This window comes from Hippoglossus stenolepis, chromosome 3 (assembly GCF_022539355.2).
Source record: "Hippoglossus stenolepis isolate QCI-W04-F060 chromosome 3, HSTE1.2, whole genome shotgun sequence".
Classification (NCBI taxonomy): Eukaryota; Metazoa; Chordata; class Actinopteri; order Pleuronectiformes; family Pleuronectidae; genus Hippoglossus; species Hippoglossus stenolepis.
The window spans coordinates 4,865,699-4,878,705 of record NC_061485.1 but is presented as its reverse complement, the minus strand read 5'-3'; the positions used below and the strand labels follow the sequence as shown (position 1 = coordinate 4,878,705).

Genomic DNA, 13,007 nt, shown 5'->3' with positions numbered 1-13,007 from the left:
ATTTACACAGACGGGGGAATTACATGTCCAACATCCACGCACTGTTCCTGATTCGGTCTAAAGCTGTTTCCAGACATGACCTAAGACATAAACAAGAGGATAAAATAAGCAATAAAATAGTCAAATAAAAAGTAGTCAGTGATTAGTATTTTTAAAAGACTACTGACAGGACAGGAGCACTTCAAGGGCCAATCAGATGTCAGCATGGGGCCAGTTCTTGACTCTAACGCCTTGATTTATTGTCCTTTCAGAAAACCTGAGTCGGTGACAAATCATCAGACAAATACATGAAAACATTTCTATAAAACAGTCGAGTGCAAAAAGCAAAAGTTGCACAAAGGCTCAATGGGATTTTTCGTTTTGTTTTTGTGAGCGTGATTCTCCCCCCTAAAAAGGAGAGGGAATATATATTGTAAAAATATTCCTGTCCATCCCCTCTTCTTAGGACTGCACTACTACAACGTCTGTAGGTCGCCCTCTTGTGGCCAAAGGTTAGTACAAATGCTTGCAGTCAATAAACTTCATCACAAAATACTTTGAATACCATTTATTTATAATAACATATATTTTGCCTGTCCCTCCTACAGAGAAAGTAATTTGAACTTGTTAGAGCTGAAACAATCAGTCCATTAATCAGATAGATGAATCATCTTTAAAGCAATATTCCCATCCAGATATCTTTGTCTTAAATGAAAGTAAACTGATGTTGAGTAAAACCGTTGCCTTTCAGACTCCTGGTCGGACAAAACAAGTATTTTCTTAAATCGGTCACGATCAGCTCCGGGACACTGTGATGGGCATATTTTAGATTTACGTTGAAAAGCCTTTATCGTGATCGAGCTGTGAGCAGACCTGCAGTCTGACGTCTGGATTCACGGCTCCAGATCATTTGTTTAGGCAGCTTTAAATAAGTGTGAAATTCATGCTTGTGTCAAATGATTAACAATATAATTAAATCGTAGAATTCAGTGCAGGCACCGATTTCCTGTTTGGTCCAAAAGTTGCAACTGTGTTAAATAAGTGGACTTTCTATAACCCTGTTGACCCTGATAACTCCTGATCCCACAACACACTCTTCACTGGCACATGCGCGATCTCCGAGGAGCAGATGCACATTATCCCCGAGATGATGCACCTTATCATCAATTACGCCTACACCCACTCTGTTCCCGTGACAGAGGATAATGTGGTGGAGGTCTTGGCAGCTGCAGACCACTTCTTGGTATCAGGGATGGTTCAGGCCTTCTGCCTCTTCCCAGAGGAACAGCTGTGTCTGAGGAAGTGCCGCATAAACCTCTGGTGGCTGGTGCAGGACTTGTACCACGGCCCCGAGCTGAATCAGTCTTCCCCCACATCCTGTCCCACTCTGAGGACACGGCTTCTGTATCACAGACGTTCGTGGAGCGTGAAACATGAAGGTAGAGTCTTTGAGGACGTCCTCCGCTCCATCAACCACCTGCCTGGCCGAAGACGAGCTGTAACTTAGCCAGGTTAACATAGCACGCATCGGATTTAAGTTTTACTCAACAAACGGTTCTTTGATGATTCGCACAAATAAACATCCTACAGCAACAAATTATTATATTTTCCTAAGAAGCAAACTCTTGTGGCTGTGCAAATGAAACCGGGACCCAGCACAGCGTTGAGACCTACAACCCCCAAACGGACAGTCGGAGCTGCCCATGTTCAGCCCCCACAGTTTGGGCAGCAATCTGAGCTGCTGTGGTAAAGAAATTGTTTCCTCATGGTGCCCTGATTCCCCCCAGTGAGGAGGAAGCTCAGTCTTGACCATAGGCTGCGTAAAATAATGGACGACATGAGAGCTGCCCAAAAGAGAAGCCAAATCACGTTGGAGCCCCCTGGTGGCTGGTTGCAGTGTAGATCATAAACCCTCTCCTCCTTAATGTTAATAGATGGGACAACCTCAAATGGAGAGCACAAAGGAGTAAGGCACAAAATATGATGTATTAAATGTATTAACTTTTGTTTTTTTTTATTCCCCCACGTTTCTGTTTCTTAAAGTAGTTGACAACGTAATGCATGAAACACACTGATTCACAATCAGGTTTTATTGCCAAGCAGGTTTACACATATAAGGAATTTGCTGTGGTGTATTTGTACAAGTATACATAAAAAATATCAAATATCAAATATCAAATATCAAATATAAAAATACTGTAAGCACCAAGTGAGGGTTGTGCAAAGTATTGTTATAAAGTTAAGTTGAAGGATACAGAACAACGTTTTTTTTTTTACTGTTTCCTTTTACAATCCAACAAACACCTGCAGAATCAGACACGCCGCCATTATGGCTCTGATTTCCACACAAACACAGCGGAACAGCGACACTGCTCAGATCCAACATGGCGCCTTTGCCACCCTTTAAACAACCAACCAATCAGTACCGTGGGTGTCACCTTCTAACCAATCAGAGTCCCCCCGAGGGGCGGGACTCGCGCAGCTGGGTGGATCTGTTTTGGGGTGTTGGAGGTTTCGTGGAGCTTCTGGAGCTGTCGCGGTGATTTCTTGCGTCTTTTCCCCGTCGATCGGCACCGATTTCCCGCGCGCCCGCCGCAGCCATGCCCGGGATAGAGAAGCTGCCGATAGAGGAGACTCTGGAGGACAGTCCGCAGGTAACGCACGTCTTTGCCCGGAGCCTCCAGCTAGCCTGCTAACGCCAGGAGCCGCTCACCCGGGCCGGGCTAGCTGTCTCTGTAGCCTCGGTGTTTGCCAACAACAACCAGCGGGGAGATGCCGATAACGGGCCGGCGAACCACAGCTGTGAAGCGGGCGGCTCTCACGCGACACGCCCGCTGCTCCTCGGCTTCTGAGCGATGGAGTCAACGGGTCAAAGTGTCAAACGTCAGCCCCGGTGTTTTGTTTACACTGAAATGAGCTCGTTTTAATGACCGGGCTGCTACTTCCTTAGCCACCGAGCTAAACGCTTCCCCTGCTGTTTGGCTTCTTAGCCAGGCGGAAGTGTCGTCCAGCTGCTTTCTGTCACTCTGAGCCGGGAGAGGAGAGATGCCTCACATGTGGTTCAGTCACAGCAGCAGGTTCAGGACTCGACCTCAGATCAGGGGCTGGAGTCTGTGGAGGGGCAGGTGGATTCCGAGTCAGTGCAGATGCTCAGTCATCCAGGTCGTGGTGTATAACAGTTGACCTGATTCTGGCACTTGGGAGAGGTGGATTAAAAGAGTTGGATCGGTTCAGGTGTCACCAGTTTTTCGACAGGGGCCCGTAAGTGGAGATGCAACGATCAGGCCACTCTCAGTGTTTGGTTCATGGTCAGATTATTCACGAGCCTTTATTGCTTCCGCCAAAGAAGTGATGTTTTCCCTCGTCAGCAGGACTACGCGAATAATACTGACCTGATTTTGCACATTTTGGAGCAACGGAACACGGGCCAGGAAAGAACCATTTAAAAGTTGGTGCGGATCCAGTTTTAAAGGTTCACTGTGTAGAATGTTTAGTGACACCTAGTGGTGAAGTGTCATGTTGCAGCTGAACACCCCTCACCTCACCCTCCCCTTCCAAACATGACAGAGAACCTGTGGCAGCCTTCAGTTGTCATAAAAACTCAAAAGGTGTTTTGTTTGTCCAGTCTGGGCTACTGTAAAAAAACATGGCGGCCTCCGTACAGAGGGCTCGATGTGAATAAAAAGTATTTAAATATAAACGGCCCATTCTAGGATAAAGAAATCAACAATTTGTACTATTTAGATGAAACACTAGTGTTTATTTTTATATTCAATTTCTGCCAATAGATCCCTTTCACCTAAATCTTACACACTGGACCTTTTTAAGGGGAAGACGGATGAATATTTTATCTATTCTTAACCTTAACCTTGCACCTTTTGAGTATTTTATTTAGATTTTTCAGATAGTGTACAAACCACATAATCACATTTTGGCTCCGTTAACCCTGCATCCAGCTGTTGACATTCAAGGTCCAACTGGCAACGGGACATCCGACCTCTGTCATCGCGATACATTTTCTGGCAATGACCAGAATGACGTCTGTCAGATTAATGGAATGACTGTGTGAGATAATAATTTGAGTGGTTGCCCATGAGATAGATAGATAGATAGATAGATAGATAGATAGAAGGGACATTTTGGTATAATTCGAAGAGTTGGACATCTACATGGACAGTCACTCACTGTAGTGAAGAGCTCGTCCATTGGAAAGGTCATATCATGAATCTTGGACGAGGCCTCACAGATCACCGGCCAACAGCTTTGCAGTTTACTACACTGATGCCAGAACTCTCAGTTGTTTGCAAAAGTGTGGGCAAATCTTGAATTCAAAAATGTTGATTTCTGAACTCTTGCCAACAGACATATGTGCAAAAGTTTGGCCCCAATACGAAGTCCCGGTTTAGTTACTGCCCTTTGTCAACTGTGTTGCGTGGCGGTGGAATTATTCTCTTGCATTAAACTATTGTTCCCTCTCACAAACAATGCAGTTGAGACACACCTTGATAACAGATTGCGCTGCGGGGACAGGCAGCAGGTGTGGATGCAGGCAGGTTTGGTTGTTGGCAGTTACACGGGGGGGGGGTCGGTCATTTGGAGGTTTTATGATTTAACACAGGCTTCATTTCACCTCTGTGTTGTGTGCTCTGTGTGCAGACCCGCTCTCTGCTGGGAGTGTTCGAGGACGACACTGCAGCCATCTCCAACTACTGTACACAGCTTTATCAGGCAATGCAGAGGATTTATGATGCGCAGGTACACACACATGCACACACATGCACACACACACACACACACACACACAACTAGAACGTACAGCGACATGAATATGTGGCTGATTGAATAGTGTGTTTCCAGATGCTCAGTGCTGTGCCTGTTTATTATTCCAGAACGAGCTCAGTGCTGCGACACACCTGACCTCCAGGCTGCTGAAAGAGTACGACAAACAGGTGACCCGCTTTATACCAACGTCCAGCTACCAGCTCTAACACAAGACTTGTATCGGGTCATTCTGGGTCAAATCAGCTTTCGCTCCGTCACAGATCTGAATGACATTTTTCCTGCTGATTCGGTCACTTGACGGACTAATGGAACCGATGTGTGACGTGTCTCAGATCCTAAATATGATATAACAGAGTTAGAATATTTTTGACAGGGGACTCAGACCTGTCATATCTTCTATACCGTGGTCAAAGAGAAATATAGTTTCTCATATAGTTTAAAAGCTTCTTTTCAGCTCCTTATCTTTCTAAATGGTTGGCTGTTTTTTCCGGTTCCATTGGTTTCTCATGTGACCGAATCAGCACGACAAATTTCATTAATATCTGTGAGGGTGCAGCACAAAGTGATGTTATGTGATGATTTCACATGGAATGACCCTAATATTCAATATAAGACTGATTATGAGACCACACATGTTTTCCAACATTTTCCCACTTGTCCTTTCTGAGAATTTTCCCAGATTGTGCTAATTCCAGGAGAGCAGAGTCCACCTCGAGTAAAACATGAACTTATACCTGTTTAATTTCAATAAATCCCACATTTGTGTAGCTTCACACAAACTTTTTTTGTCATAAGATTATATATATTTCCTCCACGGCAGCATAACACATGAAATGAGTTCACAGTTTCATATGTCTTCTGTGGTGTTATTGTTGTTGTGTGCAGCGTTTTCCTCTAGGGGGCGATGATGAGGTGATGAGCTCCACCCTGCAGCAGTTTGCAACAGTCATTGATGAGGTGAGAGATCACAAACACAGATTTGTGTCTCGCTTTACCTTTAGGGCGCGTCGCACACTATCTGCTGCAATATGCAAATGAAGTCGGACGACTAACGAGCTGTTTATCTGTTCATCTGATTCACGATTAGAAATGTCCTTCTTCTCTGTCTGTCTCCTTCTAGTTGAGTTCCTGTCACGCTGTCTTGTCCACCCAACTCGCAGACGCCATGATGTTTCCCATCACTCAGTTCAAAGAAAGAGACCTGAAGGGTAACACACACACACACACACACACACACACACACACACACACACACACACACACACACACACACACACACATATACTAGTATGTGTTTATTCTGTATGTGGTTAATTTACAAAGCAAAACTAACCCTTATACTTTAACTTCTTCTATAACTTATCTAAGTTTTTCTTGTCTCTTTCCAGAGATCCTCACTCTGAAGGAAGTCTTCCAGATATCCAGTGATGGTAAAATCATCTCTACTTAGGGCTGCAATTCATTTTCTTTGTCCGGTTGTTTCGATTGATACATTTCTGATCATCTTTCGTTTGACGGAAAAATACAATTGTTTGATTTTCACCTCGTTTTTTTTTGTCTTGATCGATACTAACTTGTTTCTGCCGAGCTGGACAAAAGGAAAGATGAAGAAAATATGTTTCACCTTTCAAAATGAACGTTTGTCTGTTTGTGTGTGCAGATCATGACACAGCCATTAATCGATACAGCCGCCTGTCCAAGAAGAGGGACAATGACAAGGTACTGGCATTAGTGGGTTTATTCTTCAGTACTTTAATACCACAGTTACATACTAAACACCTAGGTCATTTAATTTGTATAATGTATAAATAATTTGTTGCAAAGTTTCCTTAAAAGAACGGTGTAATTTTGTCACGAGGAAAATACAGATAAAGCTTTGAAATGAGTTCTGTTGCTTAGTCGTGTTGAGTGTCCACACTGAAACTTCAACAAAAACAATTTAGACTCATAAAATAAACATTTAACTTCTTCATTATCCAGTTGTAAGAGTTCTGTAAAAGTTCTGTTCCTATATGAACATTTCACAATACAGTCATCAATTTAAATATAATATCTGTGACCACATCACCAACAGTGAAGTCTTGTTTGTTTTTAAGATGCGGGCCGAGGTCGTGGAGGACGTCTACACTTCCCGCAAGAAACAGCACCAGACCATGATGCACTACTTCTGCTCACTGAACACATTACAGTACAAGAAGAAAACTGCCCTGCTGGAGCCTCTGCTGGGCTACATGCAGGCCCAGGTACACACACACACACACACACACAACTGAACATGAATATTACCCATAATCCTGAACTAGAAGAGCTGCCACTGTAAGAATTACTCATATTTTAGAAGTTTCTTTGCTGAATAAACACTGGTTTTTAACGACTTCTCAGTCTTTTTCACTGATCTATGGTTCAGCATTGTTCTCGGACTTGCTGGACCTCATTCTGACAAGTGAAGCTGCGACTCTCAGTCAGTCACAAGTCGGTTAGAAACATTGCTGTGATGTTGTAGTTGTTGCAGTGAACAGGTTCATTTGGAATCAGTCATTTTCTGTTTTTGGTGTTATCTCTGTGCAGATCAGTTTCTTCAAGCTGGGGTCAGGAAATCTCACCCAGCAGTGGGAAGACTTCCTGGGAACCATAGGAACCAGCGTCCAGAAGTAAGAACCCTCCACCGAATCGCGTCCTTCAAGAACTTTCTTAAATTTCTCCTCCCTTTGTCCGTTCTATGTTCAAAATCTTCAATACAAAGTTATTATCAACATTAACTCAAGTTTTAAACATGTTACAACTATGAAGAGATTAGCAGTGTGTGGAAAATGTGAGAGGAACATGTGAATACAGTGTGTGTGTGTGTGTGTGTGTGTGTGTGTGTGTGTGTGTGTGTGTGTGTGTGTGTGTGTGTGTGTGTGTGTGTGTGTGTGTGTGTGTGTGTGTGTGTGTGTGTGTGTGTGTGTGTGTGTGTGTGTGTGTGTTTAGTGTCCGTCGGGAGATGGAGGAGGAGGTGGGGCAGATGCAGCAGACCATCCAGCAGATAGAGACATCATGTGACACGCTGTATGCGCCGTGTGACCCTGACCCCGCCCACTCACCTGTCTGTCGCAACCTGACCAGGAAACAGGGCTACCTGTACATCCGCAAGTAAGACACACACACACACACACAGAAACACACACTCGTTGACGCAGACTGTATATAAAGATGGACGACATAAAAGTGACACCATGTTTAGTAGTTTGGACCCGGCTCGGCTGGTAAAATTACCAATAAGTTGTTGACACTTCCTTTGTTGTGAGTTTGTTGACGTGCCCCCTCTGTGTGTCTCTCAGTAAAACAGGTCTGGTGTCTACATCCTGGGAGCGACAGTACTTCTTCACGCAGGGTGGTAACCTGATGCAGCAGGGCCGCAGAGAGGTGGCGGGCGGGCTGGTCACAGACCTGGACAACTGCTCCGTCATGGCCGTCGACAGCGACGACCGCCGCTTCTGCTTCCAGGTCACGTCCTTCGATGGCAAGAAGTCAGAGCACTTCCCGTTCTTTCCACTGTAACTCCCATCGGATGCTCTCGTCATTTTAAGTACTGACGCCACTTTTTCCCGCTTTGTGTCCCGTCAGAGTGGTGACGCTGCAGTCGGAGATCAGGAAGGACTGTGAGGAGGTAACTTGTTTGTCTGTCATGTGCTTGTGACGTCTGTCCGCTGTTCTGGTGATTTCTCACTCTGTCTATCTGCCGCTTCTTCCGCCAGTGGATCTCCACCATAAACAACATCTCCAAGAGGATCTACCTGAGTGAGAACGCAGAGGTCTGTGTCCGTCCTCCCTCATTTACTTCCATCACAGTCAAAGGTCACAGAGGAAACTTTGACAGATATTTGTAGGTTTAGTCATCCGCTACCTGGTCAGTGGGTTTGGTCAGTGCTTTGTTTAGGTGTCCACATAGTTTTGGCAATGTTGTGAATCTAATTAAACACCAATGGATCGATATGAAACCAGGGTAACAAGAAGCAGAAAACAAGATGCTTTCAAATTGTTTTCCTATTGGTTGATGCTGACTGTACTGTCTTCCCATTGGCAGGAGCTGGCAGCCAGACTGAACCAATCAGCTATTGAGGCTGTGACGCCATCACCGTCCTTCCAGCAGAGACACGAGAGCATGAGACCCAGCAGGTAGTTCTGACACTGACGCGTTGCGATCGACAACCTCGGGGGCCGATCAGATTTCTAAACACCTCTCTTTCCATTCCAGTAAAGGGCGCGTGGGCCGAGCAAGCAGTATCAGCTCTGTGGGGTCCGAGCCGTCGCCCGCTCTCTCTGTACTCTCATTGGACGCGCTGGTTGCCCCGGAAACACCCATCCAGTTTGACATCATTTCCCCCGTCAGCGAAGAAATGTCAGGGCAGAGCAAGACGGCGGCACAGTCCGGCAGGTGTGTGTGTTTGTGTGTGTGTTTGTGTGTGTGTGTGTACACAACACTAAACAGGATCAATACAAAAAGAGATCTTCGCAAAAAATAAATCATGTATCCGAACGTCACCCAAAACATTGTCATTAGTGAGTCCTCCTCAAAGTGTCCTACAATATACTGTCCCTTTGTGTAGTTGGAGTGCTGGACATTGTGTTCAGAGCTTTTTACAGTCTGTGGTGCAGAGTGAAGCTAGAAAACTTTGTGTTCATCCTTCCTGGTTTATCTGCAATGAAGTGTGTGTGTGTGTGTGTGTGTGTGTGTGTGTGTGTGTGTGTGTGTGTGTGTGTGTGTGTGTGTGTGTGTGTGTGTGTGTGTGTGTGTGTGTGTGTGTGTGTGTGTGTGTGTGTGTGTGTGTGTGTGTGTGTGTGTGTCCTTCAGAAGGAGTAATCCGTTCGGAGAGTCTGGAGACAGCACATCAGAAGACAGTGAAGGTAACGTGGATCGTTGTATCTATTGTAATGTTTTTATCACGCCTGTGCTCTTCATCTCTTCATTTTTACTTTCTATATCGTACTATTGTGATTATATTCAGTCTTTTATTATATATAAATTGAACTGTAAACATGGTCTGTTTTTTTGTGTGTGTGTGATTTTTTTTTTTTTCCTGTGACCGCGTCGTCCAGAATCGATCCTCCACCAGCTCTTCATCGTTCGCTTCCTGGGCTCCATGGAGGTGAGGACGGCCGAGTCCCCGGACGTCATCTCTGAGACCATGAGACAGATCCTGGCCGCCAGAGCCATCCACAACATCTTCAGGATGACGGAGTCCCACCTGCTGGTGACCTGCGACTGCCTCAAGTAAGAACCACGCAGCGATTGTCTCAGCCCCAGAGTCTTTGATCACCTGTCGCGCTGTGGAGCTGTTTCTTTATGAGCAGGTCCACAGTCACCATCAGTGAAACACAACTTCACACAGAATCTTTTCAGTTATTCCTGGAAGATTAGTCGTGTGTAGCTGAATCTTTAAAGTTTGTCCTGACATGAGGAAATACCACCGAGTCATAAAGTCACCCAAACATCATCGAGTCATAAATATTTAATACTCAAAAGCTACTCAACCGATTTGCATGAAATGTTGTGGAAGAGGTGGATCTAGGATTTATGTTTTCCACTCTAACATTGTGAGATAGAAGAATAAAAACAAGCATATTTAGTGGACTGATATTTATGAGTGTGTGGAACTGGGTGCAGATCCAAATAAACATCTGGATCCAGTGGATTTCGTAAGGGGACTTTTGGGCCTTAGCTGTTTGCTCAACTTTTTTCTAAACAGTTTAGTATTTTAATGAACGTACGTTATTTCTTTCAGGCTTATTGATCCTCAGACACAAGTCACTCGACTCAGGGTAAGAGATCTTTCTACATTAGATCCTTGTTTTCGTTTCAGTGTCTAATTGTTCATGATTGGTTCCATTTTTATCTTTCTCTGTTCCCCTTCTTTGGCCTCCTTCCTCCTCCTCCTCCTCCTCCTCCTCCTCCTCCTCTCTCCTGCTGCAGTTCCCTCTGTCCAGCGTGGTTCAGTGTTCGTCCCATCAGGACAACAAGAGGCTGTTTGGTTTCGTCTTGCAGCCGGCGAGTGAGCGGGACGACAGCCGAGCCGTCTGCTACATTTTTGAGTCCAACAACGACGGAGAGAAGGTCGTCTCTCTCTCTCTCTCTCTCTCTCTCTCTCTCTCTCTCTCTCTCTCTCTCTCTCTCCATCCGTTTGTCTGACCCCCTCGTTGTGACTGACTGTCTGTCTGACCTGTCTGTTCTCCGTCATGTGTTTCAGATCTGTGACAGTATCGGTCTGGCCAAGCAGATCGCCTTCCACTCCGAGATGGTGAGACTCATTAGAAACTCTGTTTAAAGTCTGTCTATAAAGATGGACGACATGGCAACTCCCCAAAAGTGAAGCCAAAGTGTCTGTGTCGCCCCCTGGTGGCTGGCTACATTATAGGTCATAAATCCTGCCTCCTCCATGGTAGTGGAAGATGGTTTCTGTCATTTTATGGAGTTCTTATCACACTGATGTGTATCCAAGTTAAATCATTGGCAGAAGATGGCAGCGTTTGTATCCATGATATTTTGGCTTCATTTCTGGATCGTGGAAGGAAGTAGAGACGTATCATCCATCTTCATAAACAGTCTATGAGCCGACTCCCTCACATTTTGTGGATGTAATGATGATTTCTTCAGGTGCTGTTGTGGATGTGAATCATTTTGGGGGGTGGGGGTTTGTGCAGGACCGAAAGGCGGTGGAGAAGAGGAAGGAGCAGGACAAGGCTAAAGAGAAACAGCAGGAGGAACTCAGCAAACAGAGACAGATAGAGAAGGTGACCTTTGATCCTTTAACCTAACCCCCAAATATTAGTATTGAACATATCGTGTGTCTGAATTGTACCAAATCCAACTCTGCACCTCCCTGGGCCCTGAACAATACACATGTCGAGTGTGAAGCGGATTAGATGAACGGTTCTCGAGATGTGTGAGCGACAGACAGACAGGGATTTTCTAGATTTGATATCTAACTCAAGCGTTGTCTCTTCAGGATCTGGAGGAGCAGAGTCGTTTGATCGCCGCCTCGAGTCGTCCTGCCAACCCGCCTGCCGCTGACGGACAGTTTCTAGTGCTTAGCAACAGCCAGTCGGAGGACAGTGACGCTGGGGACGAGGGGAAGAAGAAGGGCGAGTCGGAGGCCTGATGACACGGATGCATGTTTTACTTCCCAGGCAGGTCCCAGCTGGTACTGTCGAAGCAGCAGCTCAGGAATCAGAGGAGGGGAACGCCACCCGCCCACCCGGGCTGCCTGGGACTGGAAAACATGTACTCCCTCTAATGGACTCCCATATTTGTGATGGAGCACATCACTCTGAAAATAGAGGACAAACTGAACACATCCTCACTATATGTGTAGGAGGAGGAGGAGGAGGAGGGGAGTGGACGAGGAAAGGCCTCGTAACGGACTCGTGTTTTATTCTGTGTGTAAAAACGCTGCTTTTTTTATCGGCTCCGCTCTCCAGAAAAGGACAAAAATATAGATTAACCTGTAAGTTTCTGTTTTATATGATTATTTTATAAAGAAAAGAGCTAAGAATAATGACAGAGGATATAAAGCAGAGCAACGTGAGGAAGAAATAACCAGGATCTGACTCCGGAGAAAACACGGATATTTATATAAACCCCAAACGTTTTTACTGTGGAGCACCCAACTCAAGCAAGTGTCCATTGTTTACTCAGATAAACTAAAAGTACAATTTGGTTGAAAAGATCATTTCTGTTTCCTCAATCGCGCCTGTTTTTCGACGGTTTACCAAATAGATTTTCTCTCTTTAAAAATACATAAAGTTTGGGCCCAACTGTTACATTTGATTCATTCACTAAACTGAAGCATGTGTCCTTCATCCTTCTCTTCCGCCAAATAACCAGTCGTGCGTTTCTCCTGACGTCACGACATTTACCTGTGCTTTCACACGTGTGTATCTGGGTCATTGCTTTGGGGCCTGTTACGCTTTCCATTGGGTTTTTCTTCATTAATCAGCCCCGAGTGGCTCGCAGTGACCCGAGTGAACTGTAGAAGATGGAGCTTCAGTTCACAGGTCATTGACTTTGCATGAACGACGGAGGAACCTCCTCAGTCGGCTGTGGGGGTGTTAACACGCTGAAGAAGTTTCTAAATCAGCCTAAAACAAAAGTTACTAATGACGAGTTAATTTCTTGGTTGTTTGTTGTCTTGTGGGAGGAAGTTTCCTCGATGTTGGCAGGCGGACGACTCGTGTTGGTGGAGCTGCACTTTAACAACAGACACAAC

General features: G+C 45.2%; 1 protein-coding gene across 1 annotated transcript; it reads left to right on the top strand.

Annotated features, from left to right (window-relative positions):
• Positions 1–2,449: 2,449 nt before the first annotated feature.
• Positions 2,450–12,744, top strand: appl1 (adaptor protein, phosphotyrosine interaction, PH domain and leucine zipper containing 1). Its single transcript, XM_035151311.2, has 22 exons — positions 2,450–2,633; positions 4,636–4,734; positions 4,869–4,928; positions 5,647–5,718; positions 5,882–5,969; positions 6,150–6,191; positions 6,422–6,480; positions 6,858–7,004; positions 7,330–7,412; positions 7,732–7,893; positions 8,082–8,270; positions 8,368–8,410; positions 8,499–8,555; positions 8,828–8,919; positions 8,999–9,178; positions 9,596–9,648; positions 9,841–10,015; positions 10,527–10,563; positions 10,715–10,855; positions 10,989–11,039; positions 11,443–11,532; positions 11,748–12,744. Exons 1-22 carry the CDS (start codon positions 2,580–2,582, stop codon positions 11,898–11,900), a joined length of 2,127 nt encoding a protein of 708 aa, XP_035007202.1. The 5' UTR covers positions 2,450–2,579; the 3' UTR covers positions 11,901–12,744.
• Positions 12,745–13,007: the final 263 nt, after the last annotated feature.